Source organism: Sus scrofa, chromosome 17 (assembly GCF_000003025.6).
Source record: "Sus scrofa isolate TJ Tabasco breed Duroc chromosome 17, Sscrofa11.1, whole genome shotgun sequence".
NCBI classification, from domain to species: Eukaryota; Metazoa; Chordata; class Mammalia; order Artiodactyla; family Suidae; genus Sus; species Sus scrofa.
Genome location: NC_010459.5, coordinates 26,815,028 through 26,838,380, shown reverse-complemented (window position 1 = coordinate 26,838,380; position 23,353 = coordinate 26,815,028). Strand labels below are relative to the sequence as shown.

The 23,353-nt window shown below is 48.4% G+C and overlaps 1 protein-coding gene across 1 annotated transcript in view; it reads right to left on the bottom strand.

Annotated features, from left to right (window-relative positions):
• Positions 1-23,353, bottom strand: part of DTD1 (D-tyrosyl-tRNA deacylase 1) — a 135,513-nt gene that overhangs the window by 108,271 nt on the left and 3,889 nt on the right. The window contains exons 2-4 of the mRNA XM_003134277.6: positions 22,234-22,324; positions 20,528-20,763; positions 4,852-4,958 (exon numbers count right to left, since the gene is read on the bottom strand). Of these exons, the coding sequence (XP_003134325.3) occupies positions 4,852-4,958; positions 20,528-20,763; positions 22,234-22,324 (434 nt within the window). The remainder of the gene's footprint in view (positions 1-4,851; positions 4,959-20,527; positions 20,764-22,233; positions 22,325-23,353) is intronic.

Sequence of the window (23,353 nt, the reverse complement as noted above, 5' to 3'; positions counted from 1 at the left end):
GGCTGGGGGTGGAGGGAGGGTGGCAAGGGACTGAGGGGCACTGATAAATGACAACAGCCTCCTATGTGACCTCAGTAATTGAGCTCGGCCATCTTGCTTCCTGGCAGCTGCAGTAACACAGGCTGTAAAGTAGTTTTAGACATTTCAGCCCGGGATGGGGGAGGGAGGGGGTCCAAAAGAGACCAACGCCTGGAGCAGATAAAAATGACAATTTTTACTGCCAACTGTCCAACTGCCTCCAGTTCAGTAGTTCTTAAACGTTACTGTACGTGAGGGGCCCAGGGAGAGATGGTTAAAAACACAAATCTGGAGTTCCTGTTGTGGCTCAGCAGGATACAAACCTGGATGCCGGTTTGATCTCTAGCCTCGCTCAGTGGGTTAAAGATACGGTGTTGCGGAGTTCCCGTCATGGCGCAGTGGTTGACGAATCCGACTAGGAACCATGAGGCTGCGGGTTCGGTCCCTGCCCTTGCTCAGTGGGTTAACGATCCGGCATTGCCGTGAGCTGTGGTGTAGGTTGCAGACGTGGCTCGGATCCTGTGTTGCTGTGGCTCTGGCGTAGGCTGGCGGCTACAGCTCCGATTCGACCCCTAGCCTGGGAACGTCCATATGCCACAGGAATGGCCCAAGAAATAGCAAAAAGACAAATAAATAAATAAATAAATTACTCTTAAGAAAAAACATATGGTGTTGCTGTGCGCTGTGGTGCAGGTTGCAGACACAGCTTGGATCTGGCATTGCTGTGGGCCAGCAGCTACTGCTCCGATTCAATCCCAGCCTGGGAACTCCCATATGCCCCAGGTGTGGCCCTAAAAAAGCAAAACAAACAAACAAAACCCTTCTGCCTTCCACATCCAGACATGCCAGGAACTCTGGTTCAAAAAATCTGGCAGTTGTGGGGGGTGAGGTGGGAAGATTGGGAAGTGTTTCCAAGACTCTGCATTTTAGCAGAAACCCTCAGTGGCTTAAAGCCAGATGTCCCAAGTGACTCAGATAAAGAAAGAACAAGCAACTGTGCACGCAAGAGCCCCCAGGCCCCCAGCACCTTCACTTCACTGGAGGCCTGCGGAGAATCTGATAGAAGCCCTGCACCCTCTCAGCAAAGGCACTCATTCACAGACACCCCGAAAATCCACTGGGCAAGCCCACAGCAATTCTCGAACCCCTAAAAGCTCACTTGACCCAATTCACAACCCACTCTCCCATCTTTAGCATCTCTTCAAGACCAACTGGATTAAAAATAATAAACCTTTTATCAGTCAGACTGACAAATGTTTGCAAAACACTTCTGTGTTTAATCTATTGAACAGTCTTTAAAAAAAAAAAAAAAACTTCATTTTTTATTTCTATCACTTCCAGATCATTCTTCCCTTTCCATTAGTAATGCAAATGTTTGAACAAGGCTTTCTACAAAACATAACTGACTGGCTGAACGTTTTTTTTTTCCTACATTACCCGGAACTAGAAAGCTCCTAATAAATTAGCTAAAAAGCTAAGAATTCTGATTAAAATCTTGAATTTGGCTGATTAAATTATTGTTGTGCTCAATGTATAAATCCCTGGGAGGATGAACTTGACCTCCCTCCCTTGGGAATAACAAAAAGATACTAGTTAACCTCAGCTTGACCTTCCAAAGTCAGTAATGTAAGGAGTTTGTTTTTTTAACACGTCCACAAATGATTAGAAGATTAAAATAACTAAGAATCTACCCAAAACACATACACAGGAACAAATGAAGCCTTTACACCTTAAATGCACTAGCCCCTGAGGGTACTCACTCCCCCCAACAGTGCCCAGTACACTGTCACATACCAAAAACACATTGAGGAGTTCCTGTCGTGGTACAGTGGTTAACGAATCCGACTAGGAACCATGAGGTTGAGGGTTTGATCCCTGGCCTTGCTCAGTGGGTTAAGGATCCGGCATTGCCGTGAGCTGTGGTGTAGGTTGCAGACGCGGCTCGGATCCTGAGTTGCTGTGGCTCTGGTGTAGGCCGGTGGCTACAGCTCCGATTCGACCCCTAGCCTGGGAACCTCCATATGCCGCGGGAGCGGCCCAAGAAATAGCAAAAAGACAAAAAAATAAATAAATAAATAAAAAGACACTGATACATAAATACACATCAACAACAAGATCCTACTGTATAACACAGAGAATAATATTCAATATCCTGTAATAAAGGAAAAGAATATGAAAAACAAGATAGACGTATAAGTGAATCGCTCTGCTGTACAGCAGAAATGAATACAACGTTGTAAATCAACTCAACTTCAATAAAACACACACACACATTGTTCATTTGTTCGGGTGGTTTAAGGAGCCTATGCTTTAAAATAACATAAAAGCAAACAAATCAGCTATGAGCCCAAAGAGGAAGTCTGTTCTTATTAAGAATGGAAAAGCAGAGACAGGCCACAGGCAAAGCCAATACCGCCCCCAAGCCCCTCTGGGCCACCTCCTGGTGAGCCTGGGGACTGAGATCTGGGCAGTTTCTAGGGTCTGGGGCTTCTGGAGTCAGTTAACTGGAATAAATAATTGAAACTGACACAGAACACTCCATGCATTTGAAGAGAAAGCTCTTACAAGATTCAAAACTAACCAAAACAAAAGACTTTCATATCCTAATAAGTTAGCATGAATTGTTAGAGGTTTCAAAAAAAAAGGGGGGGGGGAGTTCCCGTGGTAGTGCAGAGGAAACAAATCCGACTAGGAACCATGAGGTTTCAGGTTTGATCCCTGGCCTCGCTCAGTGGGTTAAGGATCCGGCGCTGCCATGATCTGTGGTGTAGGTCGCAGATGCAGCTCAGATCTTGGTGTTGCTGTGGCGTAGGCCAGCAGCTGCAGCTCCGATTAGACCCCTAGCCTGGGAACCTCCACACTTAAAAAAAAAAAAAAGGAGTTGAGTTCCCTTGTGGCATAGTGGGTTAAGCATCCAGCGTTGTCACTGCAGTGGCTCAGGTTACTGCTGTGGCACAGGTTCATCCCTGGCCTGGGAACTTCCACATGCTGTGGGTGCAGCAAAGAAAAAACAAAACAAAAAAAAAAGAATGATACCTTTTTTTTTTTAATGATAGAGAAGAAAAGAGGGGTACTTGCTACAAAAAGGCTGAAGATCCTAAAGATTTAATGTATTATTGTATCACTTCCAGAAAAATGTTTAAAATGAAAAAAACCTGATTAAAAATTTTCTCCAAATAAGAGTTAAAGCAGAATAATAAACCCAAACTGCAAAATAGTGACTAAATGAAAGCAGAAGGAGCAGTCAGAGGCAAGAGGGAACCCAGGAGAGAATGGGGTCCTACAAAACCAGGTTGAAGACAGGGGTTTCCAAGAACGAGCCTGTCAAAGACACAACCTCAGTGCAACTCCAGAAACCAAGGAGGAACACCCTACAAGAGAGCAGGCCCGGGAAGTGACAAGGTCACAGAGGACGAGGAAAGGCCGAGGGACCAGCCACAGGCTAGAGAAGGTGATTAAACACAACGTGGGATCCCAGATCAACCTGAAGCAGAGAAAGGACACGAGGGAGAATCTAGTGAAACTGAAATAAGGTTTGTGGCGTAGCCAGTGGTACTGCATCAATATTGACATCAGCGTTCTGATGAGTGGACTGTGCTTATGTAAGAGGGTAAAATTTGGGGGGCCGAGGAGAGAATGCATGGGAACTCTGACTCCTTTCAACTTGTCTGTAAGTCTCAAATTACATCAAAATAAAAAGTTGAATGTTTCATGTGCGTTTTTCATTTGTGACTTTCTTTAATGTTATCAGTAATTCCAGGAACCTCAATTATCACCTTTGAAGCCCAGTGCTGCTGCGTCAGATGTGTTCCTGCTTCTCCGTCAATTCAAAGAATCAGTAACAAAAAAGGAAGGTTATGTTCCCCTTGGAAATGATGACTTTGAACGGGTCACAGAACTTGAAGTTTATATAATGCTCCCCCAACCCCCACGTCATTCCACTTCAGAGCGTCCTAGTAGGGGCTGGGGGCAGAACAAGGCTGTCCCTTCAGCTCTCACTCTCTGCCCACCCCCTGCCTCTCAAAGGCCATGAAGTGGGGGCATTAATTAAAGCCTTCACAAGTGCTGAGCACCTCTGAGAAGCACACAGCTCACAAAGACTTGCGCAGATTTCCTTCCTCTATTTTAATTAAATTTTTTTTTTTTTTTTTTTTTTTTTTGGAAAGCTTAGAGTTGGCAGCAAATCCAGGTCAGACACTGCTTTAGAAAAACGAAGATTTACAAAGAACCTCGGGTAGCACATCTACCCACACGTGGGATAAAACCTCCTCAACGTAGCCACCCCACACTCGGAACCAGGCCGGGGCGAGGGGGCTGTGCTGCTCCTCTGCTGCCACCCAGTGGCGTGTGGGAGCCAAAGCACCTCACCCTGGAACAGCCCAGAGGACTGGGCTCTGTCTGCAAAGACAGTCTGGAACCCAGTTAGAAAGAAGCAAGATGTGCAGTCCCTGCCACAGCACAGAGGAAACACGGGACAACAGGCACCTTCCTGGGGGTGGGGGGCTGCATGCAGTCCCTGCCACAGCACAGAGGAAACACGGGACAACAGGCACCTTCCTGGGGGTGGGGGGCTGCATGCAGTCCCTGCCACAACACAGGGCACACAGGACAACGGGCATCTCCCTGGGGAGGGTAGGCAGTCCCTGTCACAGCACCAAGGACATTCAGGGGGAACAGGGGCCTTCTTGGGAAGGGACCTATTCAAGTAAACTCTAGGTCACTGCAATAAAGCATTTTCTCCACCTCAGACTGAGAACTGCTCCAGGAACGAGACTGAAGCCACAAGAAGTTACTGGCTGCCAGGAGACAGCCCATCTCCGACTCCGGCCTTACCTGCTTAGGGTCAGAGGTGGCAGCACCAGGAGCTGGCGATTCCAGTTCTATGGTCACAGGCCCGTCGTTCTGAATGTGGACTTGCATGTAGGCACCAAACTTGCCATCTGCAAGGGCAAGTCAAATGGTTACAAGAGCTGGAGAGCCCAAGTTCAAGCCCACGTCGTCAGTGTAAACAGTAACCTGGGGGGCAGGGCCAGCCTACCCCCAGAGGAAGGACAAGCTCCCTCGCACAGGTGCCTCTGCAGACCCGGCAAGAGAGAAGGATCAGGGAAGAGGGATGTCAACAGGACATAAAAAGACAAGAAGGCAAAAGCTGGCACAACCACTTTGGGGGGCATTTTGGTGCTGTATCCAGCGAGGTTCAAGACGAACAAACCCTACAACCCTGGAACTCCACTGTGGGGGTATACTCTAGAAACCCTTACACAAAAAGAAATATTCAAGGGAGTTCCCACTGTGGCTCAGTGGAAACGAACCTGACTAGTCTCCGTGAGGATGCGGGTTTGATCCCTGGCCTCACTCGGTGAGGATCTGGCATTGCTGTGGCTGTGGTGTAGGCCGGCAGCTATAGGTCCGACTCAACCCCTAGCCTGAGAACTTCCATGTGACCTGGTGTGGCCCTAAAAAAACAAACGAACCAAAAAAGGAAACATTCAAGGGTGTTCACTCTGGTAATGTTTATAAAAGAAAAAGTGATCTGACGTGATGGTCACTCGGTGAAGGACAAATGCATGAACTCCACCTGAACTCCTCCACGGGACACTGCTGGGTGGCCACAGCCGTCAACACAGTGCGTCTCAAACACAAATTATGATCTTTAAAAAGTAATCTGCTGTGAGGACATATCATCAGGGCACCATTCATATATTTTCAAATACCCAAAACAAATGCTGTCACTTGTGGAGAAGTTACGTGAAGCAGAGGCAGGAAAGACGGATACCCAAGGCAGGCAGCAGCAGCATCCACATGGACGAGAAGGCAGGAGTGGGGCTTTGAGAGACAGGATGCCTATGTGACCACCTGGCTGATGAGCACACCTGTATCTGTTTTCTGTATGTTTCATAACTAAAAATTTTTTTTTTTTGGTCTTTTTGTCTTTTTCAGGGCCACACCTGTGGCATATGGAGGTTCCCAGGCCAGAGGTCCAATCGGAGCTGTGGCTGCTGGCCTACGCCTGAGCCACAGCAACGCAGGATCCAAGCCGAGTCTGCGACCTACACCACAGCTCACGGTAACATCAGATCCTTGACCAACTGAGTGAGGCCAGGGATCAAACCCATGTCCCCATGGATGCTAGTCGGGTTCATTAACCACTGAGCCATAAGAGGAACTCCTCATAATTAAATTTTTAGAACAAATTAAATATGGAAGACAAAGAAAGCTTAGAAGGCCCCCCAAATAATCTCATACCCTGCCCTGGAGGTGGCCTGCAGGCCCCTGACTTGTACAAGGAGAGCCCAGCAGATGCTGTGAGAGCAGGCGCGGCAGAGTCAGCAGCACACGCTGGCGTAAACACTGCCAAAGGCACACACGGCACTTGCTCCATACAAGTGCACGAGCAGGGAGGGACTCAGCACTGTTCCTAATAAATTCACAAGCAATTCGGGCATCGGGGCCACAGAGTGAAGCCAGTAGGAGCCCGGGGGTCTGAGAACCATCCAGAACCCTTCTCCCTCCCACCTCAAAGGAGCAGAGTGAGGGTGAGATCTACTTCCCACTTAAAAGTCACTCACCGATTTCATGCACAGCCACTATGTGCCAGGGTCGGTGCTGGAGACCACAGACGCCACTCAGAGGTGCAGACAGTTGGGTGCTTGGGGACCCCAGGGTTTTGGGGGGCAGACCGGGTGGGGATGACAGTACCGCACCACCACAAGGCCGCAGAAGGGCCAGAGTTCCCACCCAAGATGGGGAAGGGAATCAGAAAGGGCCCCTGGATGAGGCTTCCCGGGGGGCAAGACTTCACAGGTGCCAGGACTCACGCCCCCAGCCAGCCCCGGGGCCTCAGCTTCTCAGTGCACCCCTGGTGTGGTGAAAAGTCAGGGGAGACCTAGCACATGTGTGCGTGGGACAGCGGCCAACACATGTGCAAAGTCAGTCTCACCATCCTAGGAGACCCACCCAGCAAGGCTTCCCAAACCGCGGGCTGCCAGTGCTCCCGGAATAAAGATGCCACATTGCAGACTCAGGGGACCACGCCTGCCTGACGTCCCTGGGGGTCATGACATACAGTAGTGATAGGGGCTCTCAAGACCTTGAGCAGAGAAACCCGTTTCTTTCCTCACTCTGGCGGTCCCCCAACTTCCCGGAGTAGGGAGCCCTGCTCCACACACAATATCCTGTACAGGGCGGCCGGCCTCTGGGAGACAGGCTGAGGATGAGAAAAGCAGCTCAAGCGGGCTTGGAGCAGAAGCCTCTTTGCCCCTCATGGAGGGCAGCTCAGCCCTGGGGCCCCAACCCCAGATCCGCCACCTTGAGGGGACCTCGGCCAACTCAGGTCCTCCCCATCTGCTGCTGCTCGCTCCAACGACCCTTAACCTCACCAAGGGTCTTAGTGGACCCCGCAGCACAGGCAGCAGAATGGAAACTACACCAGAACCCAAGCTGCCCACCAGGTTAGAGGCAAGATCAGTCTAGTTCCCCCAGGCAGCCAGTGGTGCCCAGAGCATGGTGACTTCCTGCAACCTCCTATCAGATTAAAGTGACCGTTCAGATTATAGAGCTTTGTCGTTCCCATGTCAGAAGAGCTAAAAAAACATGAGCTGGGAAGGAAATCATGTGTTTAATTGCAGGCTAAAATTATGGCTACAATTAGGAGCAAATATCAGCCATTGCACTCCTCAGGGAGCTGCTAGAAGAAGGGGGAGGAAAGGAATTATTTCCGACCTTGAGTTTCTACCGCAAGAGACACGGCACACACTTCACTGTGTTTATCATTCCAAGTAGCAAGAAATTTATTTTCTTTTCCTGTTTTCTTAAGGACAGAACTATTATCTGAATTTCCATTTGTACAGACAATAAATCCAGAGACATGTTTTCAGAGGTCTTAAAATGGTAACATTTTTTCCAGCCCAGATCAAAGAGTAAAAGCCCCCAAGAAAAATTATATTGGCCAGGGAAAATAAAACCATTTTTTAAAATAATCTTAAAAGTCAGAAACATATCTACTAAACTGTATCAGGGCTCCAGGGTGATATAATCCAGTTCTCCTTCAATATAAGCCCCACATGTTTCTAGCAGGGAAACTGCACATGGGGGCCACCCCTGCAAGGTCCAAGGGCCTACCAGCCCCAAACAAGAGCGCCCCTCTACCTGCAACGCTAACGCCCACGTGCCCTTGAACCATGTCTGACTGCCCGTCACCACCCACTGAGAAGCCAGGCCCTGCCTCTAGTGCCCGGACTGTGCCAGAACGATGGCAGGACAGTCACCACAAGGAGGATGCACATTGAGTCAGACCAGGCAGGCCACTGGGCCCAGAGCCCACAGTCAGTGGGCAGCAAATCTGAGTCATTATTGCTCTGCTCACTCCTCCCACAGTCCATGGTGATATATAGGCAAAGTAGGAGGAGTTAGTATATGGACAAAAGGTGGGAAAGGGAGGTGGGCCACAGAAAACCAAACTGAAGATGCTACTAATGATGGAGCATGATAATGTGAGAAAAAAGAATGTATACATGTATGTGTGACTGGGTCACCATGCTGTACAGCAGAAAATTGACAGAACACTGTAAACCAGTTATAATGAAAAAAATAAAAATCATTATATTTTAAAAAAAAAAAAAAAAAGGAAGATGCTACTAAAGAAAACTGGGCGAGCAGGAGGCCCTGCACAAAGGTATTCTCTGCTCTTCAGAGCTGGCCATGCATGTGTTCTGAGGGCAGGGATCAAACCAGATCTGACACCACCAGATCCTTAACTTGCTGAGCCATCAGGGAACTCTGCATCACTGTTGTTTTTAAGAGCCAAAATTAGAAACAACCCAAGGGCCCAACAATACAAGATACATTAAATAACCAGGCTCTGTTCTCACTGCAGAACACTACACAGCTGTTATTAAAAAAAAAAAAAAGAAAGAAAGAAAGAAAAGAAAAAAAGAGAGAGATGTGAGAAAGTTATGTATGAACTAACATGGAAAGAATCTCTAAGACACACTGTGAAATTTTCTAAAAAGCAAGACATGGAGTTGTCTTGTGGTGCAGCAGGTTAAGGATCTGGCACTGTCACTTCAATGGCTTGGGTCACTGCAGTGCCACAGGTTCAATTCCCTGGCCTGGGAATTTCCACATGCTGCAGTTGTGGCCAAAAAAAAAAGCAAGATGTTACATATGCTACCTTTGTATAAAAGGTGGAAGATATGTATTGATATTTGCTCATATTTAAGAAATAGAAAGATTTTTTAAAAAAAGGAATAAAAGTGATTAGCTATGGAGAGTAAGGGACAGAGACTGGACAGAAACAAAAGTGAGAGCAAGACACCCTTAACAGTCTTTTCATCACTGTGACACCTGAACTACACAATCACGTATGTATTCAAAAAATAATCAGAACAAGGCTGGAAGACTTAACACTTCCTACTTCAACCTATTTCAAAGCTAGAGTCATCAAAGTATAGTACTGGCATGAGACAAACACAGAAAACAATGAAACAGAACTCCAAGTTCACAATAAATTCATACACATACAATCAACAAGAACACAGAGCACTCGATGGGGAAAGAACAGTCTTTTCAACAAATGGTGCTGGGATAGCTGGATGTTCACGTGCAAAAGAATGAAGCAGGGCCCTTACCTCACACTGTCTACAAAAATTATGGATCAGAGACCTAAATACAAAGGTTAAAACTATATGGAGTTCCCATCATGGCATAGTGGAAATGAATCCGACTAGGAACCATGCGGCTGCAGGTTCGATCCCTGGCCTCGCTCAGTGGGTTAAGGATCTGGCGTTGCTGTGAGCTGTGGTGTAGGTTGCAGATGTGGCTTGGATCTGGCATTGCTATAGCTGTGGTGTAGGCTGGCAGCTACAGCTCTGATTCAACCCCTAGCATAGGAACCTCCATATGCCGTGGGTGCGGCCCAAAAAAAAAGGAAAATATTAAGTGTTGACAAGGATGCCAAGACATTGGAACCTTCATATGGCTGGTAGCAACATAAAATGGTTACTGTGGAAAACAGTGCGGCAGGGCCCCAGTACGTTAAACACAGAAGTACCATGTGATCCACCAATTCTACTGCTGAGCATGTAAAAAAAAAGAACTCAAAACAAGGATTCAAACGAAAATCGGCGTACACACATGTTCAGAGCAGCCCTATTCACAACAGTCAGAAGGATGAGAACAACCCAATGTCCATCAGTGAAGGAAGAGGAAAGTCAAATGCGGTATATTCATGCAAAGACATAGAATGAAATTCTTTTTCATAGAAAAGCATGAAATTCTGACATGTGCTACAACATGAATGAACCTTGAACACATGCTGAGTGAAAGAAGCCAGATGCAAAAAGTACATCTTATGTGATTCCATTTATATGAAACATCCAGAATAAGCAGATTAGTGGTCACCAGGGCTAAGGGGGGGGTGGGGGTGGGGGGATGGGGAGTGACTGCTTAATGGGCACAGTTTCCTTTGGGGGTAATAAGGATGTTTGGGAACTAAATGGTGACAGCTGAATAACACTGTGAATATAGTAATGTCGCTGAATTCTACACTTTAAAATGGCTAATTTTAGGAATTCCCAGTCTCCTTTGTGGCTTAGTGGAAATGAACCCGACTAGTATCCATGAGGACACAGGTTTGATCCCTGGCCTCCCTCGGTGGGTTAAGGATCCAGTGTTGCAGGTCACAGACATGGCTCAGATACCATGGTGCTGTGGCTGTGGCATAGACCCCGAACCTGGGAACCTCCATATGCCATGGGGGCAGCCCTAAAAACACAAAAAAGACAAAAATAAAAATAAAAAATAAAGTGGACTTGGATTAGTTATAAAGGTACAGCACAAACTGTAGGGCAACCACCAAAAAGAAAGAATTAGTAAACCAGAGGATTCAGTCACACAGCAAAGGGCAATTAAGACACTATACTACTTACACCATTCATTTGTTTAATAAACCCCTTGTTTGAAGAAAACAGACCCAACTAAATTATCAATATTCCTGAACTTGTGGTCCCTGAATCAATAAGGTCTTAAACTCTTCCTATTTCCCTGCTGAAAGATTCAGACTATTCCCCTCATCCTGAGTCATTTCATGTCTTTGGGTGGTGACCACAGTGAAAGGAGTTTCCTTCCACTTTTTAAGCCTTCCTTTTGAAAACTGCCTTTACTTCTTCCAATGGAACTGCTGTAATAGATCCCACTGGGCAAGAAGAAAAGGTTGGCCCTGAAATTCGGGAACAGAAGTATGAAGGAAACTTGGGAAATGAGATAAGGGGACAAAGGAGAATAAGGAGGCGGAAGGCCCGGAGAGGAAGAGGACGGATGCAACAGCAAAGCCACGGAGGACTGGCCCCCATCTCCCCGGGCCCAGAGGCCCTCCGCACACGGAACTCTGAGCACCTACACTGTGGCACACGAGGCACTGAGCCGTGACCCTGGGGTCCTGAGTCACCACGAGACTTACCCGGGGTTTTAGCTGATGGATACTTATTTAGGAGGGAAAAGAGAGCTGGTCAAATTAGATTGTTGTTTACCTTCGGATCATCAACTAAGCAAACCAAGGGAATCGTGAAAAGCCAGGATTAAAAACAAAAGTGGGTAAAAGCAGCCATTTGGCCAGAGAGAAGGTAAATTATTGAAGCCACAGGGGTGAAAAGGGTAAGCGTTAACCAAAAAGAGACAAACTTCGATAACTAAGCAAGTTGATGAGCAAAATACTGAAGAGGATAAAAGAAGAGGAAAGAAGAACAATAAATATCCTGGATTTGCTCAGAATCAGCCACGCATCTACAAAACCACCGGACGGCAGCATCACCTGTGCCCAGCCTGTGCCCAGTCTGCCAGCCTCACCACTTGTCCCCAACAGAGACGTGATCCCGCTCTGTGACTGCCTAAATTTATGTTAACAATAGTGCATCTGGCATCACAGCCCTTGTCAAAGCGCATAAAACAGGTTTCCACTGTAAGCTCCCTCATGCTGCTTAAGTGTTTTAATAAGCAGAAAGAGAAGAAAATTGAGCAAACCTGTAAAAAGCAAACACGAACCACAAAGCAAAGACTAGATGTGGTCTTATTCCTTCTGGCACCTTCTCTCTGCACAATGAACCTACAGGGAACCAGGACGTAACCACTGTCCTGAGAGTGAACAGCGCCAACGCCATCAGCAGCTGCTGTACTCCTTACACTTCTTTCCACGATTCTCCAGCTCTCTGCCGCCCACCAGAGGTCAGACCGCACAGAGAATACACAGGTAGCTACTTTTTTAATACCGTGGAAGCTTCTGTTTTGCTGAACAAAGGCAAGAGATAAATCCTTTCCTGGGCCCATCACGAATGGCTCAGAGTTGGAACGAGAGGCATGAGAGCCATTCCATTCTGGTGGAACGTTTATTTTTTTCCCCACTATAAAAGCAACACATTCTCGAGACAATTTTGAAAGTGGTTAATGACTCCCACTAAACAGGACGTTCAGCATTCACCTGAAGGATGGAGATTCCTGGGGGGGGGAGGGGCTGCAGAGGCTGCCTCTGAACCCAGTCTCCTGGGCCCCCCCTGGTCTGGGGGTCCAGGAAAGCCCCCTGAACCTCAGGCGGGTTTGGCAGTGAGGGGAGAACTGATGAGTGTGTGGTTAGGTTTTCCCCCTAAAGCAGCTACTGGAAGAGGGGCCAGAGAATGAGAAAGCCCTTTGAGAGGCGAGTGATAAGGGGTGGAGAACTAAAGGTGGCAGGATGTCCCCTCCCCGCCTTGAATCTGGGGCCTGAGAGACTGCTCTGACCCACAGCACACAGCATCACTCTGCCAGGTCACCATCCCAGCAGGGATCAGGGGGCTGGCCTTCCATTTCCTGCCTCTGGGAGCACCTGCTCTTGGCCTGGAGGAAGCCAGCCACCAAGTGAGAAGTCCCACTGCCCTGAGATGGTCAGGCTGTGAGAAGCCTCGCCATGTGGGGAGGCCCTGGACAGTTGGATGCGATGGGGGCAGTTGGGGGAGGAAGATGCACACAGGCCATCTAAGGAGCAGATCCCCCAGCCCAGCCAAAACCACGCAGATTGAAGACATAGAGCACCCAGCCACACCCTTCCTAGATTTCTGACCCACAAAACTGTAAGGAAGACACACAATTGTTTTTTAAGCCATTAAGTTTTGGGGCACCGTGTTATGCAGCAATAGATAACAGAGCACAAGACAAGGCAGCAAGTTCCTGCAAAAAGGAACCACGCTGGCAAAGCCCAGGGGGCCAGCAGAATCTGAGCAGAGTGGGAGGAGCAAAGGCAGGGGTTTCCAGACAGGGCAAAGGGGCTAAGTCTCTGGTCCTGTGGGTGCAATGGGCCAGAATGGTTTAAGGTTTCGAGTCAAGGCCAAATGAGGCCAAATAAGCCCCAACGCACCATTCAGTGTAACAATGCCACGTGCCCCTCCCTCCCAGTGGCCAAGAAGAGACCTGCACACGTGTATAAGACAGTCCCCTTCCCATCCTCACACAAAGGAAGGCCGGGAGCTCAGGACTGCCTCCTTGCCCTGTCCACACCCCTTCTATTTACCCCACCTCCAAGCCACTGCCAAGAGAGGTCAAGGTCACACAGGGGGGATTTTCAGGGAGCCCTTCGAGCACGCACTCCAACAGCCCCAGACTTCCAGTGGTTCCACGTGGGACCCAGGAGGCTGACTCCATGCTCCTGAAAATCCGTGACCTAAGCTGAGCCCCACAGTCCATCCCACATTGGTTCAAGGTGGCATGTGACCCAAGCTGGTCCAAAGTGACCTTCAGAGGGAGTTCCTTTTGTGGCTCAGCGGCTTACAAACTGGACTAGTATCCATGACGGTGCGGTTCGATCCCTGGCCTTGCTCAGTGGATTAAGGATCCAGTGTTGCCGTGAGCTATGGCTGCAGGTCGGCAGCTGCAGCTGATTCTGACCCCAAGCCCTGGGAACTTCCATATGCCACAGGTATAGCCCTAAGAAAAAAGTAAAACAAAAACAAACAAAAAAGCAAAGTGACCTTTAAGACTTCTGCTTGGAAGGCAGAGACAAAGGCTCCTTCTCTTTCTGGGGCCAGTGGACTGTAGGCCAGCCTGAGGACAAAGCCAACACATGGAGAGTAGGATACAGAACCCCAACCCCAGAGACATCACAGCTGTGATGGCAGAGGGAACCTCTAGGTCAAAACACCTGACCTCACTGAACCTCTGCATGTTTCAGTCGTAAAGCAGTAAGTCCTCTGGTCCAGACGACTGGACAGGCTGCTTCTTGTATCCAGAAGCATTCTATCTATTGCCGAAGCCTCAGTTCCCTCCACAGTAATCGCCTGCTCCGCACCCCCCATGTCTGCACCCTCCCAAATCTGACCCCTTAACTCTGGCCCAGCACAGGCCCCACCTGGACACTCACTGCTCCCCTGGGGATGGGTTCACACCTACCCCGACCTGTGACCTGTCCTGGTCCTGACACCTAAGTAAGTGCCCAACCAGTGCCCTCCTCCCCAGAACCATCTAGGGTCACTCTCCTGGAGCTGCATGCTGATCTCTGGCAACTTTCCCCAGTGCCCTGAACGTTTTTGGGTTTTTTTGTTGTGGGTTTTTTTTTTTTGTTTTTTTTTTTTTTGGTCTTTTGTCTTTTTAGGGCCGCACCCACGGCATATGGAAGTTCCCAGGCTAGGGGCCCAATCGGAGCTACATCTGCTGGCCTACACCACAGCCACAGCAACGCTAGATCCGAGCCGCGTCTGCGAACTTACACCACAGCTCACGGCAGCGCCAGATCCTTGACCCACTGAGCGAGGCCAGGGATCAAACCCACAACTTCATGTTTCCCAGTCAGATTCATTTCCACTGCGCCATGACGGGAACTTCCCCTGAACACTCATTTTTAGCCTATTTTCACCTACGTAAAAATGCTGGTGGATAGACCCTCAAGGAAACCTGTCCCGGCAGTTTATCCTCCGGGGGGATGGCTGACCACCTTGAAAATGCCAGCTCTCCCCTTTATCAAAGTGGGCTGCAAATTAGTCACAGAGTATACAGGCTGTTTGTGCTGGAGATGGGGGAGGGGATCTACAAAGGGCCGCACAGGGGCATCTGGGGGACCTGGGGGCTGTTCTGTGTCTTGATGGTAGTGGCGGGGACAGAACTCTAGGTACTTGTCAAAACTCACAGAACTGTATCCTAAAAAGGGTGAATTTTACTGTATGCAAAAAAATATATTGAAAAGAGAGGGAGTCAGAGAGAGGGAGAGACAAGGAATAGAGAGAAAGAGAGGGAGAGAGAGAAGGAAGGGAGGGGAAGGGAGAGAAAGGGACTGAGGAAGAAGGGAAGGGGAAGGAAGAAAGGCAGGGAAGGGGGAGAGGGGAGGAGGACGAAGGGAATGAGGGAGAGAGACTGAGAAGGGTGTGCAGCCCTAGGGACACATGAAGAACCTGGACAGGGGAGTTCCCGTCGTGGCACAGTGGTTAACGAATCCGAGTAGGAACCATGAGGTTGCGAGTTCGATTCCTGCCCTTGCTCAGTGGGTTAACGATCCGGCATTGCCGTGAGCTGTGGTGTAGGTTGCAGATGCGGCTTGGATCCTGCGTTGCTATGGCTCTGGCGTAGGTTGCAGCTACAGCTTCGATTAGACGCCTAGCCTGGGAACCTCCATGTGCCGTGGGAGCGGCCCAAGAAATGGCAAAAAAAAAAAAAGAACCTGGACAGGTCATGCTGCAAAAACACTTCCTAATCCTAGAGTATGCATCTTTTCTTACACTTTTGGTCCCAGTTTTCTTTTTGTTTGTTTGTTTAAGGCCGCTCCTTGGGCATACGCAGGTTCCCAGGCTAGGGGTCTAATCGGAGCTGTAGCTGCCAGCCTACGCCAGAGTTACAGCTCCCATCCTATACCACAGCCACAGCAATGACAGATCTGAGCCTCGTCTGTGACCTACACCACAACTCAGGACAACACTGGCTCCTTAACCCACTGAGCGAGGCCAGAGATCCCGCATCCTCATGGTTCCTAGTCAGATTCGTTTCCCCTGTGCCACAAAAGGAACTCCTTGGTCCCAGTTTAAACATCTCTTCCTGTTGCCCTTGCTGCTAACAAAGTGAAGAAGGACAGTCCACCAGATGACCAAGCTATCAGGCTGTTAACAATTTTCAGCATTTGGGTCTCTCGTCCACACCTCCATTCACTCTGGCCCTGAACCTCCTGGGTGGACAGCCTGCTGGTCACCCTCAGCCTTACCTTATCTCCCAGGTTCAGAGGACATCTCTACCTGTGACCCTGCCTGGTGCAGGTAGCTCTGGGCGCTTCCCTGCTGCACAGCTGCTTCTAGGGGGACCAGCTATCCCAGTCTGCCCAGGACTGAGGGGCTCTGGGGGTGCAGGGTTTTCACTGCTAAAACCAGGAGAGTCCTGGGTAAACCTGACCTCTGCTCTGAGGTTCATCTGTCCAGCGCTCAGGGTCACAGCCACAGCAGGAGAAGAGGCCCTTAAGAGTCTAGGGAAGAAAAACCAAGTGGGGATGTTTCCAACGTGAGTGACTAGTAGGCTACCTAGAAGCCCAGTACACGTGATAGTATGATAGAACTGCAGCTTCCAGAGTTCCCATCGTGGCGCAGAGGAAAAGAATCCGACTAGGAACCATGAGGTTGCAGGTTCAATCCCTGGCCTGGTTCAGTGGGTTAAAGATCCAGTGTTGCAATGAGTTGTGGGGTAGGTTGCAGACAGGGCTCAGATCCTGCGTTTGCTGTGGCTGTGGCATTGGCTGGCAGCTGTAGCTCGGATTTGACCCCTAGCCTGGGAGCGTCCATATGCTGCGGGTGCTGCCCTAAAAAAAATGGCAGGTGTTTTACAAATGCATTAAAATGTTTTAACATGAAAGTACATTTCCAGAGAGAGAGAAGGAGGGAGGGAGAGAAAGAAAGAGAGCACGCACACACATGCACATAAACACATGCCTCACTTTACAACTGCTTTTACCTCCCCATGCCATGGACCTGAGTGGGGACCCGATTTCTCCTCCCCCCACCCCCCAGTGCTCTACACCATGCATAAGGGCTGAGTGTGGTTTGATCTCTGTATGGGGCATATTTGATCTGACTGGTTTCAGGCAGGATGCCTTAATTACACAGAGGACAGGTTATATAGAGGCAGGTGAGGAATGGGTGACATTTCTCCCCTAGCAGGGAGTGAGCAGCCCAGGTTGTTCAAGAGGGGGGGGGGGGCATTACAACGAGACAAGGCCAGAGGCTTTTGGGTTTCATCTCCTGGAAGAGGACTTGAAGCCTAATACACCTGCGTCAAGCGTAATAACCTTGCAGATGGGAATTCCTGAGATGGGTCAAGACGGTCCAGCTCAGAACAGAGAAACGAGCCCAACCACTCACATCAGCCACCAGCACTCAAGACCTACCTATTACTCATCCCCACACACACATTCCAAGCATGCAGCACATACAAACTACAGAAGTATCAGGCCAATACTTGTTCCCATAATGAGAATTCACACGCACTGGTAAACAGGGAGCGTGTGCACACCACACAGGCTGCAGAGGGTCAGGGGTTTTCTTAGGCAAAGACAGGCAGCACAGTGAGAGTACAGGAACCACCTTCAGCAGGAAAGTCACCAGCGCTGGCAGCAGCAGCTGTTCTGACTGTATTTTATGAAAGTGAAAAATAAGCGTGCTCCCTTCTGGCCCAGCCACAAGGGGTTAGTGGTTTGCCACAAACCCTGTAGTTTCAGAGGTGGTTTTGCAGAAGGCAAGGTTCTTCCTGCTCTGGCAGAAACAGCCTCGCTGCCCACTCTCTTGCTCACAGGACTGGGAGCTCCTTTCCAGCAAGGACAGCACCGTGGACCCAGAGCCGAGGACAAGGGCCGGTAGATAAATGGTGCCTTAGAGAAGGCACAGAAATAGGACTAAAAGCCTGGATTAACACCACTGCCCAGAGATGAAGGACCACCTGGCCTCAGGCTGGTCCTCCTCCCTCTTCCTAGACCCACCTGAACTTTAAAATTCTCCGCTGATCTCCCTAAGCCCAGCAGAAAAGACAGGAAAATCCCATGAGAGGTGATGAATTCAGAAGATAATGAAAAACCAAACAAATCAAGAGGATGTGAATTTTACAGGGATGCTCGGGCTCTGGGAATGGCTGCTGGTTCCATCCCAGGCTGTGCCACTTACATGCTGCATGACCTTCCTCAGGTTACTCCACTGCACCTCAGTTTTCTCATCTGCAAAATGGGGGTGATCCTAATGCCCACCCGACAGGGCTGCCGTGAGGGCTGGACGAGATCAAGAATGAAGAGCATTGGGAGTTCCCATTGTGGCATAGTGGAAACAAACCTGACTAGTATCCTTGAGGACAAAGGTTCGATCCCTGGCCTTGCTCAGTGCGTTAAGGATCTGGCACTGCCTTGAGCTGTGGTGTAGGCTGGCAGCTGCAGCTCTGATTCAACCCCTAGCCTAGGAACTTCCATATGTCAGGGGTGAAGCCCTAAAAAGCAAAAAAAAAAAAAAAGGAAATACCAGAGAGGGGTTGGAATATGACTCGCTTCTGAACCTGAGCCGACCGGATAAGCTGACAATCCCTCAGTGTGGGGCTCCACTACAGAACTCCAAACTCACATAATAACTTTTTTACCTACAGGTTAAAAAGGCCCAATAAAAAAGGGACCTGGGGAGCTCCTCTGTGGTGCAATAGGATCAATGATGTCTCTGGAGTGCTGGGACGCAGATTCAATCCCTGGCCCAGCACAGTGGTTAAGAATCCAGCATTGCTGCAGGTGTGGCGTAGGTCACAAACCCCTGGCCTGGGAACTCCACATGCGGGGTAGTCAGAAAAGATAAAAAAAGGGGTGGGGCAGCACCTGGGAGTTCTCCTGTGGTACAGCGGGTTAAGAATCTGGCATCATTGCAGCAGCTCAGGTCACTGCTGTGGCGCAGGTTCAATCCCTGGCCCAGGAACTTCCACATGCCGTCGGAACAGCCAAAAAAAAAAAAAAAAGGCCAGATTTGGCTTTGTTTAATGCAGAGAGGGAAAGGTAAGTCTAGGGACACTACAGAGTTAACTGTTAACAACTATTAGCTGTCTACCAAGAAAGGCGGAAGTGGGAGCACGAAGACAGGGAAGGGGACTTCTGCTCAGGGAGCACTCACTCAGAGCCATGACACCAGGGGGAATCAAGTATGTGTTTCTTTCTTTTGTGTGTGTATGTCTTTTTAAGGCCACACCTGCAGCATATGGAGGTTCCCAGGCTAGGTATTGAATTGGAGCTGCAGCTGCCAGCCTACCCCACAGCCACAGCAACGCCAGATCTGAGCCCCATCTGCAACCTACACAACAGCTCTAGGCAACGCCAGATCCTTAACTCACCGAGCGAGGCCAGGGATCGAACCCTCGTCCTCACGGATACTGGTCAGATTTGTTTCTGCTGAGCCACAACGGGAACTCCAAAATATGTGTTTCTAATGACTCTGAAGAAAAGGGCAAACTAAGTGCTTTAAATGCTATATGCTCCCGACACATGAAAACAGGCTAGAAATGAAAGGCCCTCCTTATAAGATTCTTAATTTCAGATTCGTAATTCATAATTATGAACATATAATTCCACAATCCAGGACCATTCTACTCAGGCATTTTCTAGACTTAACCTTGGTCAGCCAAACTTAGGCTGGCATTCCTGAGAAATCATTAAATTGACACTGTCCAGGAGTTCCCTGGTGGGCTAGCAGTTAAGGATCCTGTGTTGTCACTGCTGTGGCTCAGGCCACTACTGTAATATGGGTTGGATCCCTGGCCCAGGAACTTCAGCATGCTGCAGGCATAGCCAACCAAAAAAACAAAAACAAAACCCCCAAATCAAAAAACAGCCAACACTGTCACAGTGAGGCTGAGAGCCACCCACAGCCACCAGGTGCTGGAACTGTGCCTGGTCTGAATGAGGAAGTGCTGTAAGCACGAAGGACATGAGATCAGAAGATTTCAGTACAAAGAAGGAATTTTCATCATTGGGGACATACGGGACTAAATGAAATTCAGTTTTTAAATTAATTTCACTCATTTCTTTTTCCTTTTTCTCTTTTTGGTGTGCCCATGGTATGCGGAGGTTCCCAGGTCAGGGATCGAACCTGTACCAATCTAAGTTGCTGCAATGACAACACAGGATCCTTAACCCACTGAGTCACTAGGGAGCTCCCCTTTGTTTTAATACGGCTCCTAGAAATTTAAGACGACACGTGGCTCCAATTTGTAGCTGATGTTATCTTTCTCTGTCAGACAGGGTAAGCCACCAAAATAAAACATTCCTCTATCAAACACACTTGTGGCCTGTTCAACATTTCAAACATGGACATTAGAATGAAGAAGGGGAAATGGAGTGGGGGGCATTCAGAGGACACACATGACTGCGGCGGGAGCAGCAGGCCTCACTTTGTATTAAATAATCGGCATAAACAGCGAACTCTCTGGGAAAGGAAGTACTGCATCTGCAGAATCTCCCCTTCGCACCCTGAGTCGCCCCTCCTGGACGGCTAGGCTCCCCTCCTACCTTTGATCAGCTCCGGCCTGTAGGCCTTACGCAGCTGCTCCAGGAAGCTGTTGTAGAAGCCCTCTGCCTGCTCCGAGGGCATCGCCAGGTGGAAGTCGGGCTTGTTGCCCTTGAGGACGCACTGCAGGGTGAACTGGCTGACGCACAGCACCTCATACTGCTTGTCCATCACGCTCTTCGCCCAGTGCCTCCCACCCTCGTCCTCAAACACACGCAGGTTTAGGATCTTCCGGACCCTAAGGGGAAAAGAGCAGTGAGTGCCACCTGGAGAATCACAAGCTCCCCAACACATCCCACACCCCAAACATCACCAGCATCCTCCTGATTAGGGACATGTGCTGGCTCCATCATTTATAGGAGGGGCGACCTTGGGCCAGTCACTTTCCAATCTGTGCCTCAGTTTCCTCATCTGCAATAGGGGGTAATAATAGCCTCACCTCCTAAGGCTGACTAGTGATTTCCTTTTCTTTTATCAGCCCCTCCAATTCCCAGCAGCTTTTGGCAGGAGTTTCCATTGTGGCTCAGCAGTAATGAACCTGACTAGTATCTGCAAGAATTCAGGTTCGATCCCTGGCCTCGCTCAGTGAGTGGGTTAAGGATTTGGCATTGCCTTTGAGTGGTGGTGTAGGTTGCATATGAGGCTTGGATCTGGCATTGTGGTGGCTGTGGCATAGGCCGGCAGCTGCAGCTCAGATTCAGCCCCTAGCCTGGAAACTGCCATATGCAGGTGCAACCCTAAAAGAGAAAAAAATAAAAAAATAAAATATGTAAATAGTGCCCAGATCATAGTGCCCCAACTGAAAACATAAAACACTCATAAGAGGCTCAGTTTTTGCATTAAGAGAGTGGTTCAAGGATGCAACAGCAAACAGCTCCCACCAGTAGCTGCTGTGAATTGGAGGAGCTGGTAACACCAGCAGCTGCTATGAATTGGAGGGGCTGGTAACAGAAAAAAAGGAGTAGGCCAGTGGCTACAGCTCCGATTCGACCCCTAGCCTGGGAACCTCCATATGCTGCGGGAGCGGCCCAAAGAAATAGCAAAAAGACAAAAAAAAAAAAAAAAAAAAAAAAAAAAAAAAAAAAAAGACAAAAAAAGGAAATTACCAATCAACCCTATGAGGCAGGACTATTATTTATCCCTGCTGCTGAATTAATGGGTAAAGTCTCCTCCTTGCTCTCATTTGTGACACAGAAGAAACCACACTACATAAAATGGGACACAGATAAAAGTGTCAGGGACTGATCAACAACAATAAAAAGCCTTAAGGTTCCCAAAGGGGAAACATGGGGGGTAGGGAGGAGAAATCAAGAGTTTGGGATTAACATATACACACTATTACATATGAAATAGATAACTAACAAGGACCTACTGTATAGCACAGGGAATTCTACTCAATATTCCATAATAACCTATATGGGGAAAGAATCTGAGAAATAATGGATCTGCGTAGATGTATAAATGATTCACTTTGCTATACACCTGAAACTAACACGATGTTGTAAGTCAACTATACTCGAATAAAAATTTTTTTTAAAAAACTGACAAGGGCTCACTTTATAGGATCAAAATACTATGGAAGTTCTATATGTGTATATATATACGTATATGTGTGTGTGTGTATATATATATATATATATATATATATATATATGTGACCACCACATGCCCCATTAAAATATCAGTGACGTAGAAATCTCCTTCTTACATGTGCTCCAGTTCCTTCTGCGTATCCTCCAGAGAAATACCCAGCAGCACACAGATGCCCCGTCCGATTGCACTTATCTGCTCTCCTCCAACTGGAGAGGAAACAACAGCAAAACAGACTCAGAACTGGAGTTCCCATTGTGGCACAGTGGAAATGAATCCAACTAGTAACCAGGAGGTTTCGGGTTCAATCCCCGGCCTGGCCTCACGCAGTGGGTTAAGGATCCAGTGTTGCCATGAGACACAGCTTGGATCCTGTGTTGCTGCGGCTGTGGCTGTGGCTGACAGCTATAGCTCAGATTGAACCCCTAGCCTGAAAACTTCCATATGCTGCGAGTGAGGCCCTAAAAAGCCAAAAAAAAAAGAGACAGAGACAGAGAGAGAGACTCAGAACCAAACAGGTGCCGCAAAGCGCACACACTTCATTTCTCTGGTAAAGTCAGCAAGTACTGAATCATTGAAGAAATGACATCAATGCAGTATGATTATGATAACTTACATCCACTCTGACTTTACACCCCTACCGAATGAGCAGTAAAGTGAACAGCCATTACATTGGATTTTGGGGCCACAATTTCATCTGGGCAACCTTGAGTGAGATACGTGAAACTTTCTGGCATGGAGTCTGGTCATCGGTAACAACGGAAGTTTTCCTTCCCAGAGAATACAGCTCAGTTTATATTAATGATCAAAAAGGAGATGCCTGCATTTCTTGGAAAGCAGCAAGTCAGGTAGCACAATATACAGAGCAAAAGGGAAGACATTTATGTCAGAAAAATAAAGAAATGATTTTCCACCCACTGCAGAAAAGATAAATATACAAAAAGGCCACGGTTTAAAAGTTAAGCTTCAAGTCAGCAAACTTCTATTACTTCCCAGTTTGGTACTAAAGTTGCATTCTTGGAGTTCCCATAGTGGCTCAGTAGAAATGAATCTGACTAGTATCCATGAGGATGCAGGTTCGATCCCTGGCCTTGCTCAGTCAGTTAAGGATCTGGCATTGCCGTGAGCTGTGGTGTAGGTCACAGAGGTGGCTCAGATCTGGTGTTGCTATGGCTGTGGTATAGGCCAGTGGCTACAACTCCGATTCGACCCCTAGCCTAGGAACCTCCATATGCCTC